General features: G+C 38.5%; 1 protein-coding gene across 9 annotated transcripts in view; it reads right to left on the reverse strand.

The window, feature by feature from the left end:
- Nucleotides 1-1,185: 1,185 nt before the first annotated feature.
- Nucleotides 1,186-27,761, reverse strand: part of HDAC9 (histone deacetylase 9) — a 423,755-nt gene continuing 397,179 nt past the window's right edge. For all 9 annotated transcript variants that reach the window (XM_029961711.1, XM_018075494.2, XM_018075493.2 and 6 more), the window contains 3 exons: nt 20,859-20,943; nt 15,951-16,104; nt 1,186-7,683 (listed from right to left, as the gene is read on the reverse strand). In XM_029961711.1, coding sequence (XP_029817571.1) covers nt 7,644-7,683; nt 15,951-16,104; nt 20,859-20,943 — 279 coding nt within the window. In that variant the 3' untranslated portion in view covers nt 1,186-7,643. The remainder of the gene's footprint in view (nt 7,684-15,950; nt 16,105-20,858; nt 20,944-27,761) is intronic.

The raw sequence follows: 27,761 nt of genomic DNA on the forward strand, positions 1-27,761 counted from the left end.
CACTCCACATCTCAAAGGAAAGGTCAATTCTGGCAGGTTGATTTTAAAGCAGCAACAGTGTCTAGCTGGAATCTCTCACAAGCTTGGAATGTTAGAAGTAGACCCAGGAGAGAGGGTTTAATGTACAAAAAGCAGGTGAGGCAGCCAGAAAGACATGATGAATGCAATTTATCACAGGGCTCTGCAATTTATCACGATAGAATCACAGGAAACAAGCAAAGCAGAGAAGTAGATAGATAGACTGCATAGATTAAGATCCTCTGGGCACAGCACTTCTTTGAAATATGCCAAGGAAATTACATGTTGCATGCTCAGATTTTCAAACAGTATTTTATTGATGGAATGGAGCTGTGTATTTCTCGAGTTGGGGTCCTTTTCCCCAGAAAAGAAAAGGATACGTTATTCTGAAGAATGAAAAAAAAAAAAAGAAAAAGCTGAAATTATAGAATGCTGGTTTGCTTCATTCTGGTTTTAATCCCCTTCTTGAGCAGCTCTGGATATGTGCCAGGAGGTAGGGGTTTCCATGTGCAAACAAAGTGCCTGTACTTCCCAGCTACCCTCCTTCCCACTCAGTTTTAAAGTTCAGGTGTATGAGGCTCCACACACAGGAGCAATTTCAGTCTGTGAGCTACTTTTGACAATGTGCAAGTGATCAAAACGTGCTCACAGTAAACACACTTCTTCCTCACTCCACTGCTTTTGTGGGGTGCCTTTCTCAAACCAGGTCTGTTCTATCAGGGTAACAGTTTTACAGCAGCAGGGCTGGCGCAATACCGTGGTCCAGAGTGTTGCTGCAGCGTGCTGGGTACTCCCCACCTCCCACAAATTAGGGGCCTTACAGCTTTCAAAACAGTGCATGTACTATTTAAATTGCTTCACTGGGAGGAGAATTATGTGTTCTGCAACGCCTCAGGACAATGAGCCAAAGGAACTATAGAATAGGAGCTTGGTGTTAGAGCCGGGGCTCTGCTTTGTGTGTGTTTTAGCCTGGTATGTAACATTACTTTTACATTAACATTTGTGGTTCCTTTTTTATGCACTCCAGCTTCACCATGCTTCCCCCTTTATATTTTAACAGTCAGAATCCTATGATCCAACCAGGGTGGCATGTTCAAAGCTCTACTTCTTTTTAGCACTGATTAAAAAAAAAAAAACAGGCAAAAAAACCCCTTAGAGTATTGACAGAGTTTACTTCAAATAGCTTTTATTAACACTAGGACAAGACTATAGCCAAAGAATTATACAAAACACAAAACAAAAAGGATTTTAACAACTTGGTTGAAGACTATTTCACGCCAATCCAGAGCTCATATATCTATAAACAACAAAGTTTTGGAGCACAATATTACTTAACATTACTCATTGGATGCTTTCAGATACAAAAACGTATCAGGAATAATAACAATGATTCCTTTTACTCTTATGGAAATATTACTATTGACCTTTGAAAATGCTGTCCTTTGGGTCAGTCCCACTGATACTTTATCCCTTAGAATCTGCTCTGCCTGGAAAGACAAATTACAGATAAACTTTTAGAGATCTGAGCAAAAGGACTGTTTTTTATTGTAGAAACAGATAGCAACATCGATTTCCCAAGGAAAAAAATAGACACTTCAGCTGTGCATCCCTAGACCAAAAAGTCAGTGTTGTAAAAACCAACGGCAGTAAGTTTGCTTTGAAAGCTTTAGTTATGAGTTCACCAGGTATTGCTTTATGCTTTCCTACTGCATTCTAAATTAGAATATTAAGCCAATCATTAAATTTAAAATAGCAGTAAACTATGCAGCAAGAGACATGTGAACTGTTCCCATAAGACATGTCGTCTACACTCTTGTGAAGCCAATAGAATAGATCCACTACTGTCAGTGTTCTTTCAGACAGACTTTTCTAGAAGCAGAACTGGCACTTCGTATCAGAAACAGGTACGTGTGGGCAAGCTTAGATCTGTTACTTGGGCTTTGTTTACAGTTTCGTGTGGCGGACTGCAAAGTTCAGGTTTCCTCTTTAGCTGCCTCCCAGACATAACCCAAAGCCTGTTAGAGGAGGGATTTCAGTGCTCTTTGAACCAGGACATCCTATGGCTCTGTTACTGCCAATGTGCCTCTGGCCACGCAGGCATACCATCGGAAGGGGGTAATATGTGGGGATCTTAGCACAGAATCACTCTCACTGCACAGCACCAGTGTCACTGGTTTCACACATCCACACAGAAGCATGGCTTCCATATAAATTACGGCCCTTATAAATTACAGCCCAACTCACAGTGTGCTAATTGACATCCCAACAGCAGTATCTCTGATGGTGCAGAAGAATTTATATTTTGCTATAATCTATTTTAATATGCTGAATCACAGAGCAGGATGAAGGATTGTGCAGAAGACATATAATTGATTGTTGCTGGAACATCCTTTTTGGTCTTCACCCTCTCTGGTGTTACTTACTAGGGATTAAAACTGAGCTAGCAACAAGATGTCATGGGACAAAACTCTTTTGGATCAAGTGAAAATATTACATTGTTAAAATCAAAATGGGTCCCTTTTGAGGCTTGAGAGGAATGTAAGTTTCACAATTTCTTTTTTTTTTAACAGTCAGCAGACAGCTAGCTAAATTGTACTTTTAAAATACTGCTCCAGTTTGGATCTGTCACAAAAGCATTTAATTGCTGCTAGAAGTGACAAAGATAAGCTACTCTCATTCTCACACCAAGGGCAGGGGCATCTGTCACAAAAAACAGACTTTTTTTGTGTAGTTTTCTGTGTGCTACAAAAGGGGATTCAATTATAGGTACAAAAACGAAGCAAGTGACATGACAAAGAAAAATCTTGAATGACAATTTAGAACACAAACTCCTTCAAATCCAGGATGAAAAGCAGGTAGTAGAAACTTGATTTAAGAGAAATTCTTTCCTGGCAGGTTCCACACACTACATCCCCCCTCCCCAGGTACATATTCTGTTTTACTTCCATACGGAGTCTGTAAAAAAAAAAGAAAAAAAAAGTACAATGGTTCACAAAGCTCTTTTGTGACCTTTAAAAATAAAACAACCATGCACTGATATGCTTCTGGAAAGGCCACTATCGAGAAAAAAAATAATTTCCCCCATCAGTCACCTTATGAAGTGTCTGCTGGAGGTCGATAACTTCTCGGGCAAATGCAGAGTATACACGCAGGGCAGCACACCTGGCTGCTGCTGCTGCTGCTGCTACTTTGGACAGGAAATAGTACAGCAAGCTTCATGTCTGCAGGCGTGTGGGCATGCCTGTGGGACAAGGGGGCATTTCCCAAAGAATAAATGCTCGCAGAGCACCTCCTTGCTCCTGCAAGCTAACAGGAGTTAGTTGTCTCACAGCCATCAGTGCCTTTGGAAAAGTTCCCTCTAATTCTTCGTCCCAGACACATTGCCCCGAAAGTGTCCTGCTGTCTGTCTACAAAAATTAGTTAGTCTCTACATTCTTGTTCTCTACAGGACCTCTGGTGTTGGCTGCAGCATAACCTTTCTAATATTTCATCTCTGGTTATGACTCTCAGCTTTTTAGAGAGGCTGCACTGAGATAAGACACCAACTAAAATACCACATACTCTAGAGAGGGATTAATTTTGCTACTTACATTCAGCTGGCAGTATGTTGTTGACTTTTTTGCAAAGTAAAGGAATAGCCATCTTTGTTTGCATAACATTTTCTTTTTCTTTTATTATATTTCTTTAAGATAGCTTAATGATTTTACTTTTCTCAGATTCACTTGCTTGGTATTAATTGCTTCATCTTTACTGAAAGTAAAATTAGGAAGGTACATGATTAAAAAAGGGAATAATTCTGTTATCTTTACACACTGGCAAGATTCCCATGAACTTTGATTATTCACTAGGAATGTTGCCTGAAAAGGGATCATATAATCAAGCACTTCATTGCTGCAGATTATATTAAAGCCAAATGAGCACATAAAGAATTCCTGCACACAGAATCCAAAAATGCAGTGCAAGACACTCTTAGGTTACAGCAATTCTGAGATTTGCTGTTCATGATTGTTCTCACTCCAGCCCAGGTAAGAGCATTAAGCTGGATAAAATTAATTCTTTTCTTCACATCCTGAGTCATATCTCTTTTAGGTTTCAGTTTCTACTATGCACTGAAGGACCCAAGAATACAAGAAAAGTATTTAATGACCTAAAAGTACAAGAAAAGCATAACAATACAAGAAAAGCCACATTCATCTTAATATTTAGTCCCAAACACTGGAGAAGAATGTGAACTGGAGCAAGCATGTTAGTGGTACTTGCTGCTGAGGCATCTCTCATTCTGGTAGTTGGTGACTTAGGGACATCTTGATTCGGGGCAGAGTGCAAATGACTGCATGCTTCCCCTGTGAGCCTGGGGTGGGGGTACTGTGGGATGTCCCTCTGCCTGCCTGCAGCCCTTGTACCACCATCACCAGACACAGGGTCGCCCTGGCTCCGAATGCTCTCTGCCACCTCCTCAGCTTCACCTTCTCCATGGAATCACACACAGAAACCAACTTTTCCCCCATCTTGTTTATGCATTTTAGTTCATTTTTAGATGTAATCTAAGCCCAAATGTAGATATTTTGGCAGCCAGCATGAAATATCTGGGAATGAATTTTCAGAGGTGTCAATCCCTCTAGCCTAAGGGAGACATCCATGGGAGACATGAGACACTGATGTCTCCTCAAAAACAGTTCCTTAGCCTCTGAATCTGGACATTTGAAACACGCAATTCATGCATCTTTCTGAAATGCTTGCAATTTGTTTTTGAATCCAGTTAAAACTGGGCATTTTTAAGAATGTCTATGTGAATATTTCCCTGGAAGCATGACTAAAATTGCTGGAAGATATTTTAACTCTAATCCATGGGGAGCTATTGATGGTAATAAAAAATACTGTGAGAAGAAAACAGCAGCAAGTGAAACTGCCCTCTCAGAAAGTCCAGATCTGCTTTGAAGGAAGTGTTGATATTCACCATAAGCCTCAATCATTTCCCACAGGGCTGTATGGTGCCTTGTAATGACATAATCAAAAAGTAATGGTGTTCTGGACTTAAAGGACAAAAAAAAAAAAAAAAGCACAGCCTGATCATCTCCCATTGAAATCAAAGAGGATTTTGCTATTGACTTTAGCGAGAACAGAGCTCTGGACACAATCTGTGTGCAGTTTATTTGCACATTTGCTTATCCAAACGATCCTAACTTCAACCAATAGTATGTCTAGATGTCTGTTTTAGACTACATCTGTATGAATGTATAACTGTGAGTTTGTAATGTGGTTTAATTCAAATTATTTTGGCATTTTAAAAGCATTTCCAGCTACAAAGGACAGCTTTAGTTGATTTGCACCCCAGAATATAGCCTTTGATTGGAAAAGCTTGTAACTCACATTTCAGGTTGCAATTCAGTTTCATGCAAGCTAACGACACAATCAGATTTTGCATTTTAATTAATTTTTAAACGGTGTTATTATGCACTCAATTAAAACTTTGCAGCCATTATTTCAAAATGGGAAAAGCTCTACAAGTTACCCATCTCATCAGCTATAGTTCTTGGTTTTCTTGAAGGGAAATTTCTTTGATGATCACAACAAAACTGCAGAAAATGGCAAGTAAGATTGCCATCACGAGTCTGCTGAAAATGCAGGATGAACTCCTCACTGCCTTAGTCATGTGAACAACCCCATCAGAACAGCCCGAAATCAGGCAAGGTGGCTTACACCAGGAGTTAATTTAGCCTGCTGGGACTCGTTGCTTTACTAAAACAAGCATGGTTTTGGCTTGTAAATGGGGGGGGAGAATTTTATTTCACTTTTTGAGGGTCAGAATTTTATTTCCCTTTCTAAGGGGCATACATACATTTTAAAGTAAACCTTTCAGAATAAAAGTTTACTTCTCATTATAGGAAATGACATTCTTTTTTTTTTTAGATTTTCCTTTTCAAAGCATGCCTCAGATTTCTAACTTGTAGTGGAGAGCTTTGGTATAAGTAATAAAAGTCTTTAAAACTAAAATGCTAATAGTAAACAAACCCAAATGCATGAAAGATATAGTCTGACTGCATAACAAAAGAGAATTATATAATTCTATTTGAGTGAAATCTTTCATCTTTGATTTACAGGTTTGAGTCTGCCTATAACTGAAACCATATTGTTCCATATCTTTCATATCATGGCCTTCCCCAAAATCTTGTTTTAATTAAGGTTCCTTTCAGATTTCAGAATAAAAAGCATGACAGTCTTCACTTATGGCTTTAATTTTTTTTTTTTTTTGAATTTGGAAAATATATAAAAAATGAACATCACTTTCTTTCAAAAGCTGAGCAAACTATCAAATACTGCAAGCTGAATACTTCACAGTATCTCCTGGGGTTCATTACGTGAGAAAGTTGTAAACAAAATAAAAGTTACTGTAGCAGAGTTTTGTTCATTTGAAGTACTCTTACATACATGCCCTATCTCTTTCTCTGACGGTAAGGCAACACGTGTAACAGTTTAAGCGTTCATTATCAGCTAAAGGCACAACTCTATGTAACGTTCTCAAACATGGAATTAAACAGCTGAAGTCACATTGCAGGGAGATCTTGCTGCGCTTTGGGGATCTAAAATAAAGCCTAAACCCTTTGAAGCTTCTTAAGCAACATCAGTCTCTTGGTGCAGGACTACATAAAAGAATCAGTTCATATTCACGTCACGACCTGTAAAAAACACCCCACGCAACCTCCACAGAAACACCTGAGCTGCAAATGAGCTGCACGCAGTTACTGAAGATCGTTGCTTTGGAGTCAGAACGCAGAAACATTTCAGAACAAACTAAAAACACATTTGAAAAACTATCCATACTTGATCTCTGCTGCACATATGGAGAGCGCTACTGTCAACTACAGAGGGTACAGCACTTTTTTTTTAAAGGCAGAAGATCGCTTGTTTTAGAGATTCGTGGATGTGTTTTTATGATAGAAAAGATTACATGAAATGGGGAGGGATGACCAGGAAAAGGGAAGAGAAAATAAAGCACCACCAAGCACACTACTTCGGGGGACTTATAGTACAAGAAAAAGTCCTTTCCCTTTATCTAAAATCCCTTGTCATAATTTAAACACTTTTCACTTATTCAGCTAAGAATTCATTAGAGGAGATTAAAAATTGGCACGTAAAATAAGGGTGGAGATTTTTCTTCATGAAACAGAGCAAAGAAAACAAATTCTATTAACAATTTAACACAGTATGAAAAAAAATTACCCAGTAAAAAGTGTCAGAAAGTGATTCATGGAGTTCACAGAGTATGTTGCTGGCTGTTGCAATTCTCATATCTATGATCTATCATGTAGAATTTTGCAATACTCTATTTCACAATTTCTGTTGGTGAGTGGGTCAAACAGCATATAAAAAGCATGCTCTAGGCTCTTTCTCTCAAGCCCATTTTTCTGTAACTCTAGAATTGTAGCAGTTACATTTAAGGAATCTTTTGGGCTCTTTCAAGTCCATCCAAAGAACAAGTGAAGCTGCTATTCAGAGTGTTGTGCCCAGTGTTTATGTTCCATCTGATCTGTGCCACCCAAGAAGCAGACAAGACATGTCTGAGGGTGCTTTGGGGGATACACAATGATGTCACCCACAGGAAATATCAGGGAGGACTTGGCACTTCACAAGGCTGGCTCTTCTTCCATGGGCTCACCAGCAGCTCTGTAAAAATAAACAGGCAATCAGAATACAGCACAAGAGTACACAATGACATTGTAGATTTTCATGCATAATCAAAGCTGATTTTTCAGCTCTCTCAGATGTTTATTTGTGTTATTTAGTTATCCATAAATAGAGTTTCTTTCCTAGGAAGTATAAACAAATGTCAAGTGGAAAAACATTTTAGATTCAAGCAATCACCAAAAATGTTCCTGTTTATATTAAAATATGTCAGAATATTTTATAACTTTTTGTCCAGAAACGTACATGCTTTGTGTCAATAGAATCAAATAATTTCACGAAAAAAAAGCTGTGATACTTTACTTTACAAGCTTTTGCAACTAAAAATACATGCATTTATTTTTTCAAGTGGGCCCATACCATTAAAGCAAAATAGCTCACTAGTAACCAAGTAGTGAGCAGTGTTTCCTCTGAGGTTCTTCTCCAGTCTCCTAATTTTTGATTTTGTTCTTGCCTGCCTGCCCGCAACTTTTTAGACTAAATTCTGAACCTGATCAGCAGATAGTTACCATAGAGAAGGTATCTATTATAATATAAAATCAGACTACATGTGTATCTTTTACTTGAAAACTTCTGGGAAATATTCAGCTTGGGCAGGATGAGCTCTCTAAGACAATCAATAAGAAAATAATGAGGACACATATGATGACCTGGCCTAAAGTCTTGTAATTCCTTGTATCTGACAAACTACTGCACCTGAGGAATATCATGGCAATTATAAAATGAAAAGCTTTTGAGATCACAGCAAGACCTCACTATTGAAGGGCAAAGAATTTGGACAGAAACCATTTTTCACATCAGTCTGTCAGAATACCATATGATACATGAGTTTAAGAACTCCTTTAAAATAATAACTTTAAGTAATTATGAAATGAGGGGAGAACAAAAAGTAAACATAAATTAATAAATGGGGTGTTTACCAGATAATCTTGTAAGCCAGTATAATAACTGACTTCAGTAAAAAATCCCTCAGAAAGCACAAACACATGAGATCCCATGGAAAAGAAAAGTAATTAATGGGGGCTTGCTTGGGCTTTGATAGTTTATTCAGCAAGGAGAGCAGAGAGTTTTAAACGAATCTGGAATTTATTAACATCTTTCCCAATGAAAAAAAATCTGCAGTATGTCTTTAAATGATTTTATACAGTTTATTCCTTTATGATTTGGAATGATCACAGCTAGCATGTTGAAAAATATGTCAGGTGAATGATATATGAAAAAGAAGATGTTTTTCAGACTAATCACTTTCCAAAGGTTATTGAACCTAAAAGATTATTGATCTATAAATCTCAAATCTTTTGTTCCTCACCACGCAGTGGAGAATGTTTCCTATGTACAGTAACCACTGCAGTTCCCTCATTCCTGAGAGGTGAGGTGAAGCCCTCTTGCATTCTCTCTTTTTACCCTCTTGCATTGTGCTGTCTTACAGCACAGACCACACAGTGGCAGCCAGGGTGGGATGGAGCCCAGCCTGCTGCTGAGGTCCTCAGGTGTGATAAAGCATCACACACCATGTGGAGAATTCATACAGATAGTGTATGTTGCTGTTGTGCTGACCATACACTCCACTTTCTCCAGCCACTTTTGGGAAACCTGAACCTCCCCTGATATAACACAGAAGTGCAATAAGCCCTTGTTAAACATCCAGAACCTTATGGGTCTGTCAGGAAAGAGGATAATTTGGAAGCAGGTGACAGCTCAGTTTTTAGGTTCTGCTGTGAGTAAGTGAATGAGAAGCAATAGTTGTTAATAGACTTCAATTGGAGATTGGCAGAGCAGGAAGGAGTGAAGCTCTGGGAAGCCTCTAGAAGTGGGAATGGGAGTTTGGTCTATTTATAAGAACTGAGGGAATCAGTACATACAACAGTCTGTTCACATGTACTTGGCTTCTGGGACCGACATTCTCTTGACCATAGTAGAGCTGAGAGGATCTTATTCAGGGCTTTATTCTTGGGAAATTTTTCACTGACAAGGGTGCTTCTGAGTGCCAGGAAGCACTCAGACATCCAGTGCTATATTCCAATTTATTCCAACAATAGGCCAATATTCTGCATCAACCAGAGTTAAAGCACCAATAAAAATTTTTATAAGCAAGTGGCAGATGCAAGGTCCTTTTTGGAAAAGGAGAGGAGGTTAGAGTGCCCTGGCAATCCAGCTGTTGTCTCTCAGTGTGGGTACTCTCACAGCCTTCTTCAGTCTCCTTTTGAAGACTTATGTATATGCTTTAACTTCACTTTATTCGTGTCAGAGAAGTCATTGATCTATCCAACGCCTTATCCTTAAAAACATGTATTTTTATGAGATAACGGCTTAGGACAGAGTTTTATGTGAGAGCCAGTACAGTTTCAGGGCCTTCAGTATATAGAGAAAAACACTCTAAGTCCCATAGCACTGAGCAGTGAATCAATATATACGCATTCTGCCAAAATCAAAAGTTCTCAAAAGAAAAATCAAGGGGGCAGACTCTGACAGGCCAAATTTATGTTACTTCAGCTTTGTCACTGTTAGTTACATCAATTCAGTCAGTCTTCTGTAGCTGACAGGAAGTTGGCATAAAAACATAAAATAGGCAAACCCCCCTATCCTGTATTGTATGCTCTGACTGGTTCCTCGAGACGCAGCTGTGAGTTCAGGTCTGATCTGAACTAATTCCATGTGGTCAGCAGATTCAGAAATACAACAGTTGAGACTGTACTGATTGTAGAATCACAAGTGTGATTTTTCTCTAAGGCTTCACTGTGGCTCATTTAAACTGCAAGTTCCTAGGAGCTGAGCCCTCTTGGTTTTGATGGGCTGGGAAGAGTGCTCACCTTTAGCTCTCTATATGTACAGTTCTGACCATGGCAGAATGAAGTAGTCTCTTCGCCATTAATGCTAAAGAAAATGACTCTGTTTGAACCTTAAAACAAGAGAAATAGATGAGGCAAAAATCCTACCGTATGGATAAAATCTGGCAAAACATGTGACATCTTACATATTGTTCTGTGGCAATTGACAATAAATGTTATTTGTGAGAATATTATTTAAAATACTTAATATCCACAATTTAAAAAGTTAATATTTAAGAATATAAACTCAGAACATCATCCTAAAAAGTAAATGTTTCTCTTACCCTATTTTTTAAATTAGAATTACAGAGATTCCTCTTAGCTACATCATCACACACATAAAACTAAAAATTCAAGGTATGTTTCCAAGTCACAGAAACTGCTGAACAAAAGATAGATTTTCTGGCACGGTATGGCTGTTTTATGCCATAATCTGTTCCTAATTTAACTCAGCTGTCTCCGGGAAGATCGTTGTAATTGAAAAGCGATCCTCTGGTAGCAGAGAGCTGGGAAAAAAGAGGTACATTTCTATACCATGGAGATGATTTGGAGAGCATATAAAGATATTATATAAGAGATCCTAGTAAAATTGGACTTAGTATGGATCAAAGAGAAAGGAACTAAAAGTAAAAACTATCCTGGCTTAAGAGCAGAATAAAGTAACTACACGTATACTCTCAAAAGAGGAAGTAATGTCCAAATAAGGCAAATTAAATAAAATACAAACTCTGGCAAGTTAAATGTAAACCCTCAATGAAGCAGAACAAAGGAGAGTCTGAAGAGCAACATGTTAAAGGCATAAAAGCTAATAATAAAAAGATCTTTCAAAATACATCAGAAGAAATGATCAAAGCATAAAAGGAGCATCAAGGAAGGTAGACCACAAAAGCAAAATGAACTATTTATATCTGGGTTCACTAGAGAAGTGTCAGGGAGATTTTATTATTTGCAGATGAACTATCTTAAACTGAATCAGCACCAGAACAAACTGATATATCAAACATTGCCAAATTTCTAAGAGCAGATGATATTTGTCTGCTAAGTTCCAGGGAAATGTGATTAGGATGCTGTTAAAGAAATAGTTTTTGAGCATATTCTAAAGCTGAACTCGGCATCCATGCAAGAGGTAGAGAAGGCAACAAATGCAGTTCCCCTTTTGGAAACCACAGGAGATACAGTAAGCCTTTATGGGGAAATTGAAAGTATTGATAGGCATTTAGGTAACAGTAATTTGAGTTGGGTCTTAACACTTATAAAGATAGCAAGCCTTACAAATTTATTAGAAGTTTATGAAGGAAATTAGGGAGAGGGATCAAGTGACATCCCTGCGCAAAGAAAGTCTTCCAACAATTTCATCCTGGTTCTCTTCCTTATGCAACCACCACTGGAGGATGAGAGAAAGGTGGGCAAGATAAGGCTGCAGGCTGACCTGGGGAAGCAGATCCTGTGGGGTATGGCCAGGTAGGTGCTGGTTACTCAGCACAGCTGAGGTAGATATCCAAATAATGAAATGCCAAGTGAAGCTTTATGAGTTGATATACAAATACAGCGAGTGTCCCTAAATGGTGGCTAGCTGTATCCCATGATTCAACCAGTTGCTCTAGTATATAATATAATTAAACTGCAACTGGTAGCTCTGTAACATCAAGAGTAAAAATTACACTTTGTTTTAATTTCCATTTGAGTAAAATCTACGCTCAGCTGAATCAGAGCCATAAAGTCAAATTCGGATAAATGTCATTCTCAAGATTTACTGTTTCCTGAAAAAATAGTAAGTGCAAGAGATCTCCCTCCACACCCTTTTCTTTTTTCCATTTTAAGAAGAAACATCCAGAAGCTCCAATGTATCAGAGACAGCAGGGTACTGAGTATTTTCACAGCACGATTTCTGAAACAGATGTCTGGCCAAAGCAAAATTCTAATCAGCTAAATCTGTATCTCGCATAGGGAATAAACAGTTATCAACACACTAAAGTTTTGGTAGTTAGAAATGTTTTATAGAGCATGCCTGTTCCTTTAATTGCATCTGTATTTAAATCTGTGTTAGCATCATGCATGTTTTCTTTCCTATCCACAAACCCTTTATTCTATATCTGTTCTCTTCTGAAGTCTATAATCAAGATTCAATTGGACTTTAAAATGCAGAGTTGTGCTTTGGTAAAATAAAACACCAAAAGCATAGCAGCTTTTCACGTTTTTCTTCATTTACCCTGCCAGAGAAAATCAAGTAAAAAAGTAATCAGCACTGTCACTTGAAGAAAAGAAAGAAAGAGAGAAGAAAGAAATAGAAATACTTAATATGGGCCTTAGCCAGGAGCATTTTATCCTTTATTCATCAGTGGTAAATGAGTCAGATATGAGTTGGCCAGAAAAAGAGCTCCTTTACCCAAAATCTGAGTTTAAAGTGAGTCATCTCACTCCAAACACCAATATATCCTCCAACATAACTGGCAAGAGTTTCCCACAAAGAGACTCTTGCTGCTACTCTCTTCATCTGGAGGCCTGACCATCCAGATCCGAAGTTGACAGGATCTTTATCATCAAATCAGTGAAACAGGATTAGAGTTGCAGGCCAGAACCATCAGCCTGGCTGACCGTGGTGGGAATTAAGAGGAAGTAAATGGACTCCTGGTGTAATCAAGGAGCCCTTCAGGCCAACTTGTCAGCCACAGTGCTTTCTGCTCTCATCCCACCCTACCTGTCACAAACAACTTTCCCAAACAAACACTCAATGCAAAAGCTTGCAACAGGTCTTCAAAAGGTGACCCCATCCACAACAACAGGGGGAAGGGAGCATCTAAGGTGGTCTTACCAAGAGGGCTTGAGACCCCACATGACTTCTCACATCCCTGCAGCCCTGTGTTTGCCATAGGAAGTGGCTGGAGAAGAAGAATTGCATACATAGTCCTTTATTACAACAAAAATCAAAATATGTGAAAAAGCAAGGTTGAACTTATCTCTACCTTACTGCAGTTTGTGTTGGTATGTGCCTATGAAATGAACAGCATGCTTATATGAAATGAATGAAATCATACAGAACCAAAAAGTGTGCAGTGTCACAGAATCAGTCCCTGGACATCCCATGATGGACTTTCATTCATTTTCAAAGTGCATCCAGGTCCTCTCAGGTCTCCCCATAGTTCAGACAACCCTCAGAATCAGACCCTTAGGGGGGCCATTTTTGATCCCATATTCTTCCTTACCTTCATCGGGAAGAAAACAGAGACAATGATGCCCAGAAGCCTCAGAAACCTAACCATCAATTTCGGTCCAAGGGGACAGAACTTTTGTTGTCCTGTCACTCCCTGATGGCAATCTGGCTTCATGTGACCTCTTTGTGGGTAACGAATGTGGAAGCAAACTTCAGAACATGTGTGTGTGCAGGCTTTTTTTTGTGCTGCTGACAAATGTCTGCAGCACCACAGAAGATATTTCAAACGAAGCCATTTTTCCACAAAACAATTCATCATGATGGAATGGTCCCTATAAGAGTCCAGAACTGATGAAGTGTAATGAATCTGGCAGCCACATGAATTCCACTTGTGTACAATTCAACATATCTATTTTTTTTCCATTTTTCTCAGTTCTGTGCTGAAATTCTGTTTTCAGAATGGGTGGAAACTGTCACAGGTTATCAGTTGGTAGGTAAAAAGTACAATAATTAAGCGCAGCATTAGCTAAAGGGTTATTTTGTTCAAATCACACAGGATCAGCAGTTGCTTTCAATAGCTGTAGTTTTAAGTGAGTGGAGGCACATAACAAATACAATTCTTGGTTATTCTCAGCAATGTAAAAATACACAGAATTAACCACACCCTTTTCCAGACAATTTAAAGCTTTGCTTTATTTGACTACATTAGTTCCAACACTTTAAGTTAAATTCTTTATATTTCAGAGCTATGGAACACGTATGTCCCTTTCTGTCCCTAGGTAGCAGAAGTGTCTCATAACTGTTAGAAATTTATATGAAAACTCTTACATTATTCCTTAGCTGAGCACTGATTAGCACAGTCACAAATCTAAAATACATCTTGTGTTCATCATGGATTCCTCTCTAAGCTTTTGTGAATTTGTTTGTAATAATACTAGCACAAGAATAGCTACAGAATATTAAAACTACAATTACAATTGGAAAGGTAATTATGAAAATACTGTGAACTTTACTAGCTAGCTCTTCTCCCTGTGTCTCCCTTTGAGCTGTGCCTCTCAACTCATTGACAGATGAGCGTTCCCACTGTTGTAAGAGATGTTCGCTCCCAAACACATCCATAGCTTTGAGCACTGCACTAGTCCCCTGGGTGCCTATCAATTCAGTTCTGATTAAAAGAATCAACGTGGGAGGCAAGAACCGAAGCAAATAAGAAGAATCTATTTAAATAAGAAGCTGTCACAATGTAGGAACCATGGACCCTTCTGGCTCCACTCCCATCACTGCTCTGCCTACCCACAGCTCCCTCCTTTCTCTCCTGTTGCTACAGCTCTGCTCCATACCCTTCAGGGAGCCGATGAGTCTCCTTATAAGGCTTTTTTCATCTTTCCTCCTCCCTCCTGTTTTTTCTTTGTGATGGAAACTGAATGGTTCCACTACATTTTGGGTCTTTCTCTACTGGTGAAGACTAGGGATGTTTGTCCTTAAAATGAAAAAATAGGAAATTCCAAAAACTTCTGCAGTGACTTTTCTGATTGTAGATGACACAGTATTCAGTGGCTATCCATTTTTCTTTTCTTCTGTAATTGGCAAAAAACCTAACAGCACTTACTGTACCATTTTCTCAATTTGGAAATTGAAAACAATCTTCATTAATGTAAAAAGCAGATGACAAGCTGGAAAAAACAGTGTTCTCATTCTTTGCCGGTCTACCTTCATCTTGGTACACAGAAAATGTTGGCCCTAATCCTTGTCAAGATTGGTTTAAGTTTTATACTGGCACTGTTCCACTGCTTCCAGGGAAGTAACTTTTAATGCCTGTCTAATATAATTTAATAATGATTTAAGTCCATTCTTATTAAATTTATCTGTGTGTTAAATACCTTCCTAGAAAATTAAAACTAAAACAGATTTGAAAAGCTTCCAATGAGAAAAGAATATGGTTGATTACATTTGATCATGTCTATTTACCTCATATGGATATTGCACTTTTTATGCATCAGTGAGCATCAGACACGGGAAGAAAACAAGGTCCTTGTACTAATCATGAGCTTTAGTGAAGAAATAGACACACCAAAAAAAACCCTAAGCAAAAGTGCTTGCACAGAATACCTCTGCTTCCAGAGGCCAAGTGAGAGTACTCAAATTCAGGGATGAAAATTTCCAGTATCTCAATTAGCAGATAATTTTGAAGCAAGCCTAGGCTATCTATTTCTTCATCTCACTTGGCTGGAGCAAAAGGCTTGTTCTTTCTAATGATTTCATACACTTACCTGCTGCCTTCCTGAGGGATACACTGCTCAACATCCACTGAAAGAGAGGCCATAGCAGACACCGTTTCTGTCTCCTCCCTCTCTTGTTGCTGAGACTCAGCCAGAGCACAGTCCACTGGCACAGAGTATGGCTCCACTGACTTCCAGTACTTGCCTAAGGAAAACACACATAATAATTTATGGGAATTTTAGCTAGCATGGTGGTACAAGCACAGTAATCAGTTAGTTCAACACTGAGTGATTATAATTTAAAATCACTGTGGTGTAAGCAGTACAGTTGAAATTTCAGACTGCAGTGAAGACATGTATTTCTGAACCTAGGAATGCCAAGTTGGAAAGTGCTTTCATTCCAAGGGCTGTGTCACACCCTTCCCCAGAAGGTAATAAACTGGAGGAGTAACACACAGACTAATGAACACAGATTGTCAGGCAGGCTATTGCCTTTATCTACGCAAGGTGAAGAGAGTTCAGAGCAGGGCTAATAACTAGAAGCTCTGATATGGCAGAAAGTTGATGCATATACAGCAAAATGTAGAAAAATGCACATTATTGTACAAAGTGCTCACACAGCACTGTCTTGAAAAGGAAAAAAGTCAGAAATGCCAGCTCGGACTGAAGTGGTGTTGCCAGAACAATCAGGTTTGTTAGTCCTGGATGTTCTTTCTCCTCCAACCTCAGGGCGTATACTAGAACAATAATTTATTTAAAACTTTCATATATGAACTGGCTGTTGCTGGAAAGCTGCCAGGTATCACAAGGAATAGAGACTTCTGGTTTGCTGTGTAAAATTTGCTGTGTAAAAACACAGCGTTGGATTAAAAACATGAATATTTTCAGCTTTCTGCCTGCAACAGAAGAAGGTCCTCAAGAGACACAAACAATAATGGCAGGTGACTCATCCTCAACATATAAAATTGTCTGCTACTGCAGGGTTATTAAAAATAGGTTGATTATTGATAGCCATATGAACAAGTAAGAATTTACATATATATTTCTTATAGTCCAGCAAAACACTGAGCGCTCTCTAATTGCCAGGTGGATGACACCTGGGAATTAGGAGCTTTGGGAAGTCTGGACCAGAGCTTATTCAGTGTTTAGCAAGAAGCTTTCAGCAGCTGCTGCAGAGGTTGGATCAGGGTACTTATCTGGGAATTAGACAGAGGGTTTCAACAGCTGTGAAAGAGTGGGGATCAAGTAGGGGACTTTTCTGAGGACTAAAAGGAGGATTTTGGCAGCTGGGCAGTGGGCTGAGCTGAGGTGCTTATCCAGAGGGTAGTTGGAGGCTTTGACAGCTGGGAGGCCAGGCCAGCAGTGGTGCTGCCTGTGCTGCACACAGGCTGCTGAAAACCACTTCTTTGGTAACACAGCTCTCAACACAGTTTCAGGCTTTTGGAAAGATGAACTTTTCCCTCCAGTGAGAAAGCAGCTGTCAATAAAGCCTGAAAATGTCTTTATTCAAAAACATCATTGCAAGATGAAAGCCCAAGTCAATCTTCAAGAACAACCAGTGAGCATGGCCAGAGTGTTTCTTTGAACTCTAATAGTGTGCACGTTTGAGTAGTTAGCAGAATCTTTAAATAACGGGGACCTTCTGGGGATAAAATGTAAAGTGTATTAAGTATCCTACAAAGTTGAGATTAAGTGTTAGGAGTTTGGCTTTGCTCCAAAAACATGAAAGACAGAGCTAAAAAGTTATGTACATAACAGTAGGCTCAATGATTGGAGCCTGGCAAATTTTATAAATACAAGACAAAAATATTCTCTATTATTACTGTGCTCAGAGACCATATTCTCTATTCATTAAAAAATACACTAAAAACAAACAAAAAAGTTATATGAGCATTCCACAATGTTCTCACAGATCATATGTGCAAAAGTCAGTCTTTGCAATATACACCCAATTCAAACCCTATAATTTATGAGCTAAATGTTCACAGAGTGGGTGGGGTTTTTGTTGCAGAAACAGATGTGCAAGAAAATCAAATCTGTTGGCATGGGAATAATACCCCCTCTTGCCTATAAAAGAAATGAACCCATGTTCACTGCTGGAGTTTTCAAGGGCTCTTATTCATAAAATAAAATATTAGTACCCAGCTACCACTGTGTTGCTCTCCTGCAGCAACAATAAAACAGCATCAGTGAGGACTGCTACATCACATTCGTTCATTCACACACAGGCTCACACACCAGCTGCCCCCTGAATCCTGACTTTCTTGTAACATTAAAACTCAGAGCCAATTCAAGCATATTAGTGGGCTCTCTGTGCCCATTTAACTGCCCTTTGCTCCCACGTGATTGGTGATTTTTCTTGTTTCCATGCATTGAGAATTATGAGAGGGGCTTCAGTGATAAAGAAAGAGAGTAAAGTCAGGCCAGGAGGCAGGTGGCAGCACCTATACTGCAGCGGAGGGTCCTAGAGAAAGGAAGTACGTGGCAGGGTGTTTGTGGTTTTGTGGGAGGAAATTTTAAAGCAGTCTCAGTTAGGAATAGCATCCAGGTAGCAGCAGGTACCTCGTGCAAAGAGAGCTTTGTGACGCTTGTGAAAAAGCAACAAGAGGTTTTTCTTTAAAATCAGAAAACTATTTTACAAACACCTGGGGTAAGCAGAACAGCTCTGCAAGCTACTTTTTATCTGGGACAACATTTATGTGTTGTACACAAAACCTACAGGCCTTGATCCGTGTTCAGCTGAAAGATTTGCCGGCAAGGTGTTGTGGAATGGAGAGGCAATCACAGCATGCAGCTGCAAAGGAGCTTTGTTACAAGTTCTAGGTATGCTGTGGATTGACAATTAAATGAGCTCAAAAAGCATCTGCCTCAAACTGCTCACATCTCTGAAAATGCCATTTCTGCTGTTCTCTACTGGAATGTGAAATTCTACCGGTCCTGTTACATTCATTGAGAAGAACTTGGTGGAACTCAGGGGAAAGAATGAAGCATGCTGCTGGTTTCATTCATACAAAACATGAGCAATCACGGCTTGCAAGAAAAAAACAATGAAACCAAATCAGTCTTCTAGGTATGCTTTGGCTTTCAGCATGAAAATGTGCTTAAGTCTCCCTCAAAGATTTGTGGGAGCACTGATTATTACCAGGAAATAATAAAAGGGAAAGTTTCTGTCACTGTTTACAGGCATTTGCAATTGCCTTTCACAGATAGATTTGGACATGCCATACCATGGCTTGCTTGAAAAAAGAAGTGTTTGGGGGTGGTATTCAAGCTGGTGAACAGGATTGTTTAGAAATAGCATATTACATGGGTGTGGGAACTGCTATTTCCAAACGTATTAAATTTCCAAAGGATCTCTGGATCACTGTCACATACAAAACATTTATACAAATTCTATTTTAGTTAGAAAAAAGTTGTTTCTTATTTTCTAAGTACTGTAGCCTCAATTTTTTTGCAAAGAGCACAGAGGAGGGACTTATTTGGTCTAAAATATTGCTAACATTCATTATGAAAGTTGGATCACAGAAAAACAAACCCAATATACATGCAAACAAAGATCCAAGCAAATCAGGTTTTCTCAGTATCTCTTGAGGTTCTATTTCACAGCCTAATGCTCTCCAGCCTGCATAACTCCCCATAATATTCCACATACACTTGCTTCTCTTAGATCAAAATATGAATCATCCATAAAGCTGCACTGAACTTCCTCAGTGCCCCTTTCTGTCATCCAAGCATATTCCTTTTTTGGCTTCAGATCCATTTTCTGTTAAATACATGTCTTATTTCAAACAGAATTGCATCTTCTTTCCTCATGTCTGTGGCCTGTGTGCAGTATTCTGTCCTCACTATAATTTGAAAATCTTTACTATCTTGCACAGTACATGAGTCTCCTTAACTTGCTGACTCCTTCCAGATCATTAACAGATTACTAACATGGAATTTTAACTCATGAGATACCCTAGGACATACCACTCAGTAAAAAGGATTTACTGGAATATATCATATAAAGCTGATTTACTTAGAGTATTTGCATATATAGGTATCTACTGGATATGAAGGATAAATTATATGCCTACAATGAATTTCCTTTGTCACTTTACAACTCAAATCAGATTGAAAAGTACTGCATGATCAGTGGATAATGCATGGTGTCCCTTTTAAAAACTGCGGTTTTTATTTTATGTAGATGAATCCCAATTATTTGTGATTCATTTAACATGAAGAAGACCATTTGTTATCCATTTTTTATTGTTAAGGAGCCAGCAAACATTAGAAGTCAGGAAGCTCCCACTGCCTCGGTAAAATGGCAGAGAACAGAAGGTGAGAGAACTTAAGGGAAGTGTGCTCAGTTGGATTAAAGCAACTGATGGCATAGAGAAAGTTCTCAGTAAGCAAATGCCCTGAAGCATCTGGGTAGTAAAGGATTAGGGTCAGGGCACAAAAGTGAAACTATAACATACCCTCTGCACCAGAAACAGAATAATGTATTTTTTAGTACTGTTGCATGGATCAGTGCCCATGTTGAGCTTTTTAGCTTTATCTCAAGCTCCTAGGCATCTCAAAGTGAGTACCTTGAAAAGAGCAGAACAAACAGAATCTGAAGAAACTATTTGTTAGAGCTCTAGTTTACTTGTCTGTTCTTGTCCCTCACTGACAAGCATCTATCTCATTCAAGCTGCTCTGGAATAAAAAGATTTGGGAATATTCAGGAATCAGAAATCTCTATAAATAATTTTAGTGTGTTAGTTTTTCTAAGGCTAAATACATAGCAGAAACAAAGAGATGTCAAAGAAACAGAAATAAAAGCATAGATATACATATATTAGACACAACATGTCAGTTTATACATAAAACATTTGCCCACTTTTTTTCTCTGAAACAATAATGTCTATGACATTAATTAATAATAAAAAATTAATCCAAACCCACTAACCCACCAACTCAAACTGAGAAACATACTTTGAATTTCAGTGGTCTTTTTTAAAGAAGCTATTGCATTCATATTGGGGATTTGGTGAACAACATCTTCCGGGAGAGGCTCCAGCTGAAAGAATAGAATAGAATAATATAAATATTCAATAAGCCACAGAGACATAAAACAAACTGAAACAACCTAATCCTCAGGAAAAACTCAGCCTAAGAACTGGTTAACATTTTGCTGATATGAGTTCTGAATGTATAGCCACGATTTTGTTTTCTGTTTTCCAGCCATGTAATTGAATTCCAAGGGGCTTTTCTATTGGCTGCAAGACTAATCTATGGAGTCTCTGAAGCAGGTGCATGTCTGTGTATTATTCATTAAAAAAATGCTAGTTATTTGTGTAATTTTTGTAGGTTCCTCACAAACCAAATTCCACTGTGTCTGTATACGCAGCTGGGCACTCCAAACAAAACCTTGCTGAAGCCGCACTGGAACCAAAGTGTGCACTCTATTATCTTTATTTTTCTGGTGTTATTACATCTAACCATCTTACACATTTTAAGGTTTATAGGGGAAAACCATAAAACACAGCTGCTTTTACTAACTTTACATTAATTTCAAATAAAGCAGTAGATAAAAAAGGGTTATGCAGATCAACAGTAGGAGTTCTCTAAGTAAATTTTTTATAGAATCAGCTGCATTTTAATTAGCCAGTTTTAATTCTATATTCTTTGAGTAGGGCTGCATTAGCACAAAGTGTTCAGCTACTGCACAGTTATTTTTGTCCTGAAATGGATAGATATACCAAGCAAATTGTATTTTGAAATTCACTCACGTGAGATTTTTTTATCCACCTTCCACACATTTTCTCCTAGAAAAAGGTTAAAAAATTGTTTAGGCTAAATGTTTCTTCTTTCACTCTAATAACTATGTTCTCCTTGAACTATGCTTAGAATCCAGCCACTTTTTCTGCTTCCCCACATAGGCTGCCATGGCTGAGTGTGCAGGCGTGCTTCCTGAGGAGTAGCAACCGTGTCAAGGTGGACCAAAAAGAGCATTATCAATACCAATCTCTCCTCTCTAAAGCTAAGAAAGTTCAACCACCGTTGACAGGAGACATCTGTACTGCAGACAAAACTCCTTTCTTAAGCATGCCTGGGTCTATTTTAAACTAGGTCAAGTGAAGCCCACCCAAGGAGCTTCCTCTGTGAAGTTAATAGTTCAGTAGCCATCATATATTGTCCTTCAGGTTGCTACTGCTGCATTGCTACTCACCAACAAGATAAAATCAACTTTGATCCAAGCAAATAAAGTGGAAAGGAACTGCAGTGTGGATACTCCCTTAGTGGTGCTATTTTAAGCAAGCTCAGCTACAAATCCCAAAACTTCTGGGATCCTGCTGTTACAATCAACAGTGAATGCCTGTCAGCAATAAAGACATTGCAAATATCACCAGTCTTTTGGAGTCTTGGTAACTAAAATGAACAGGACTGTTCATGTCATTATTGCCTTAGAAGCCCATATGGCATTGCAGCTGGAAGATTTTCTTATGGCTAGAAACAATAGCACTATGTTTTGTTTTCAAATAGCATAAATTATTCCATTCTGCACAGTGAACAAGTGTGCAGAGAAGTGCTGGTTGGACCTGACTGGGTCCCAGCTCTACTTTGTTACCAAAGAGGCCAATGTGCAAAGGAAGATTGTTGCTATCTAATATGCATCATGGATTAGAACAAAGACAGCAATTACAATACAAATAATATTTACAGATACATTTGCAATTCTTGAACCACATTTACTTTATGATCTTCATAGGTTACTCTATTTGGTAACTCTTGCAAGTGCCTGTGGGGAAACTCTGTATCTGCAAAAATGCCCACCAACAGATCAAGCTTTATAGATTTTAAACCAATGATCTTTACCTTGATAAACAGCATTTGCTTTTTCACTAGTCATTTTCTGTTCAAAGTAATCTATCATTTGTCCAGGAAGAGTACAAAACTGAAGGTTTGTTTGGTTGTGTTGGGTACAGGAACACATAAGGAGAAGCAAAGAGTAGTTTAAGGTTCTGTTTTGACAATTTCCTAATTCCTAAGGCTTTGATGACCAATTCACTTCCCCGAAACAGAACAAAATAGCTCCAAGCTATAGCAGTAGGAATAATAGTAAAAGTTATGGAATTGCCAGACTGCAATATGTGAGAGCTGTGTCTTGCTTTTCCCTTTCAATACCTTGAGATTCTTTATGCAGACCTTTTGTACTAAGTATTAAGCTGGGAACAACTGATGCAGAGACAGTTAGAGAAGATTTTCTGGTAAAAGGTGGATATTTTGTTGCCCTCTTTAGGATTTTTGCAGGACCCAAAATAAAAAAAAAAAAAAGGGTTGATATTTCTTAATCTGTAAAACTCATCTCTTTATTTATCAGTATAGAAATAATTTTTTTAACAAGTAGGTTGCACTTGAATATCTAGACATATCAGGTGAGTATTTAGAAATGGCAGGTGTGTCTTTAGAAATCAGCATAAGCTGATGAATCCTTAAAGAAAGAGTAAAACATTCAACACTTCTCCCAAACATTACTCCGTCTGTTAGCTCTACTAACAGATTTTTAGGTGATGTGAGTATAATGGTTGTGTTTGATCATTTCCTCAACTCTTTTTTCCACAAAAATTTCATTTTGTATATCGAACTTGGCTGAAGTAGATTCCTGAGCTATTCTGTCTCCTCACCCTTAAGGATAGCCCGACAGACCTAAGACCCTCTTTCATATCAGGGCAACTTTATCAGGCTCCACAAGAAAGTTCATTACATCATATACCCTGCTCAGCCCAAAATGCAGTACCATTACAAAAACACTGCAGAAATAAAGACAGTGGGTTATGGCAGCTATTTCTATACACTTTGAAATGAGACTGTCTGCATTCAAAAGAATGATTTCTGTTGGCAGTTATCCACTGGTTGGATACAACTGTACAGACGTAGAGGTGTCCCTGGAAAATATCAGCAGTTAGACCCAACACTGAACAAAAGAAATCACTCTACACCTGGCATATATGGCAGCATCACCTTCCCTCCTACTCTTACTGGCATTCAGACCATGAAGTGTATTAAATCTGGAGGCTAACAGGAAGAAAGCTGAAAAGAGCACTGGAAATACATCATCAGGAAAGAAATCTTTCAGAGAAGAACAGCTCAAGTCTGCAGAAATATCCAAACCACTGTACAGGCAGTTTAGACCAGTCACAAAGGGTCACATTTCCAAAGCTTATACGTGGCTGAATTGGGCTTTTGTGCCCAAAGTAGCAGATGAAAGTAGAAACCGTGCCCACTAATCATTTTCAAAAGAGGAAAAACAATGTAAATGGGCAAAAATCACTTGGGCTGCCTAAATCTACCAGAGGCATATCAACAAATGTTTGAAGAAGGAATTAATGATGGAAATTTTATGTGCCCAAAAAGGGATCTGAATTGATCCTGGGGAACGCAGAGAGAATTTGAAACTACAGCAGTCTGTACTGAGCTGAAAATTCTAGCAATATCCACACGGTCCTTAGCACTGTCATGTTTTAAAGCACCAAGATTAGCTTCAGTGAAGATTGTTGGAGCTAGAGATTACTGACAAATGAGGCAAGTGCAAGCATAAGGTAAGAAGCATGGAGAGTCCTGCCAGAAGCAGAGAAAGGGGAGAAGGCAGACAGGCTCCTCAGGGATGCCAGGGCTGCAGGGGGAAGCACTACAACCACCCTCTTCTGGTTACATTGTGTAAAAAGCATATCAGCATATCAGTACAAAGACTGAGCTTCGTTGCTCTTAAAGTTTGCTATGATTACAGAGGACTAATTTAGAAGATCTCAGAGGTCCTCCATATTATGTGTTCTTGTATAAGCAATCTTCTCAAAGTTACTGCACTCTCTGATTACACATAAAACACTTCAGGCGTGGTTTTGTGATCCACTGTTACAATGCAGTATATAAACAAAACACGTTTCAGCAGGGAGTAAGTTCAAAAATACAATGGGTCATTAGTACCTATCAGTCCCTGAAAAACAAGTGATGCCTTGGCATTATGTAACTTTGGAATCAGAATATTCTGTTTCCTCAGCCAAACCACTCACTGACTAGCACTGACCACCTTGGGAACTTCGATGTCACCATGCTGACCTCTGGCACATACATTGCTCCAGTTTCCTATCCCATCAAAATCTTTCTTTCTATACTCTGGGTTTATGCCAGCAGCAGTTGACAGTTGCCTCAGACTCAGTTTTAATTATTTTCTACTATTAGACTCAGATTAACAATGAGGATGTGAGGTTGTGAGAAAGTTTACCATGCAATTTAAAATTGATCTCAGATCATATCCACTTCCGTGAATATTTCCATTTTGAAGAGAGGAATGCTTACCTGTTCTGGTAAATAACCCCTTTTAATGAAGTCCAGGACCTCTTGGCAGAGCTCGCTGCCTAGCTGGCAAGCAGCCCCAGATTCACACTGAATTCCACAAAGAAGAAAACGCCAACTTTTCATCATCAGCAGGAAAGCTGCAGAGTACGAGCTTTCCACTTAAATTACCATCCCCTCCTAAATGCCAGCTCAACAGATTGCAAGAAAGAAGCACATACTTCACACTCTGCAAGAAAATTGTCCGGTGTAAGTTTTCAAGCATGCTTGGGAGCCAACCAATCACAATGTTTTGTCAAATTCTGCTTCAGACTGAAATTCAAGCCAGAAGAATATTTACTAGAAGATGTTAAATTTAGTCACTTAGAAATGTTTTCACACTTAGGGCCAAATTCAGCGTTGGCCACCACAGTCAATGAGAACAGACATGCATCCTCTCTGTGCCTTTGTTGCAGGGTCCCGCTGGGCAAAGCACACTGTGGACTGCACTTCTCTGCTTCCTCTGTGCAAAGAAGAGCATGACCCCGCCTGTGACTAATTATCACTTGTTATAGACCACAGCAAACTGCTGTAAAACGGAGAGCTAAGAGACACTGCCCAAACCTAGAGACAGACCAGAGGGACCATGATGCTAGACTGACTTCTGTGTCCCACGGAAATATCACACCTGGCTGCTTGAAAAGGGATGGGATGAAGAAAGAGCTAAATCCGTAGTTTTTGACACAAAGAGTTTTGGGTCTGAAGAAATCCTTCCTTAGTCTTTCTGGCTGCAGAAAAGGCCCTACCTGAATGGAGTTATGTTGGAAATAAGATGCAGGATTTAGCATACTGATCTCAAGAAAAACTTAAGCCCAAGGACTTTTTAGATCCAAATAATGACTCTTCAAAAGTAATGTGGAGGAAAGAAAGCAGAATCTACCCTTGCATGTCTAGAGAAGCCTCACTCACCACCACCTTGCACCAAAAGTCATAGCAGAGGTCTTATAGCACCAAAGCCAGGATCGACATAATAGTGTGGAACTTCCACACTCTGTGACAAAGATTTTGGGGGAAAATCTCAATATTCAACCCAATTTTCACAAACCTCTTGGAATAAAATACAAATCTTGAAATTTAATGGTTTTCTTAATTGAAGTAATATGTATATCTATATACACTTTAAAATGTGTATTTAAAACTATACAACCAATCTATGTAAAACTGTACATAAATGAAATAATTAATTTTAAGCATATATATCATAATCTCAGAAATGCTTATGTTTAAAAGCAATGTCTTTTTTGCAATTATCTGAAACTATCTTTTCCTTTGTTTTGACAGATGCTCTTTTAATGGACAAGTTCGCAAATCATGTTGAGAAAATTCAGGACTATTTTAAGGCAACTGATGCTCATCTTGCCTTTTCACCTTCCAGGAGGTTTTCCATGTTTACATTTTGGATTTCAAGGGAATCCAACTGCTTAATCTCTTCTCACCTCTTAGGAAGATTTCCTTCCAAGGAGATAACCTACAGTGCTCCTAATTAGCTCTGCAAATGGTCAAATGGATTTTTCTTGAAGTGACATGGAAATTTTCTGCTTGTAGACAGAAGCATGGAGAGAAAAACCTAAGATATCAAAATATTTTAAAAGTAATTTTATATGTAAGCATTATAATTAATAATTTATCTTTATAAAATTTATCCTTAACTTTAATTCTATAATTTCCTTTTTAATTTGCTCATTATTTAGGGAGGGAATCACACAACCAAACCAGATAGAGACATTTCAGATACTATAGGTTGTCTTGCCCGCTTTCCAGCTGCTGATCGGAAAGGGTGTGGATCTCTTCTAAGTTCTACACTAATTCTACCAGTCTTTTCATGCTCCAATTATTTAAAGAAGATTAATTTGATAGGGCATTCTTTTCATAGTGCCTTCACTCACATTTTTTTAAGAGAAGATTGAAAAGTTGTCTTGCTAAAAAAATCACTAAGCTATAAGCCATATATAAATAAGAACAAAATTTATGTATTTTGGTTGTCAAACTGTTTTCCTTCTTGGTGCTCAGAGAGAAATTAAGAAAGCATTTTGCACTTGCAAATTTGATATTACCTCTATATATCAGACCAGTGCTCCATGAAAGTTGGAAGTTGTGGCTTGCTTTACCGTTTTTTTAAAAAATGTTATTCTACTGGTAATAGAACATATGACACAGTGGATTTTTGTATTGACAAGTCCTGGCCAAAAACAACAAAACAAAAGAAAAAGTTTTCAAAAAGCTCTGTAAAATGTTTATGAATTCTAATCCTCAGCACATGAATAAATACATCTGACAAACTGCAGGGTACCTCACAAAGGCCTTTCCCAACCTTTCTAATTTGAGTTCAATTATATGTGTAGTGTTTAGAACTGAAGTTCATCTTGCCAATGTTTTTAAACTAGGGTTGCACTACATACCACTGTTTGTAAAAATGAAAGGCAGATAATAAGTTCTAATTATCCTATTAATCACCTGTAAAGAATTGCATTCAGGGAAGAATGCATCCACAAATTACAGTAA

The sequence above is a fragment of the Manacus vitellinus genome, unplaced genomic scaffold (assembly GCF_001715985.3).
Source record: "Manacus vitellinus isolate BGI_N305 unplaced genomic scaffold, ASM171598v3 scaffold_3_pilon, whole genome shotgun sequence".
NCBI classification, from domain to species: Eukaryota; Metazoa; Chordata; class Aves; order Passeriformes; family Pipridae; genus Manacus; species Manacus vitellinus.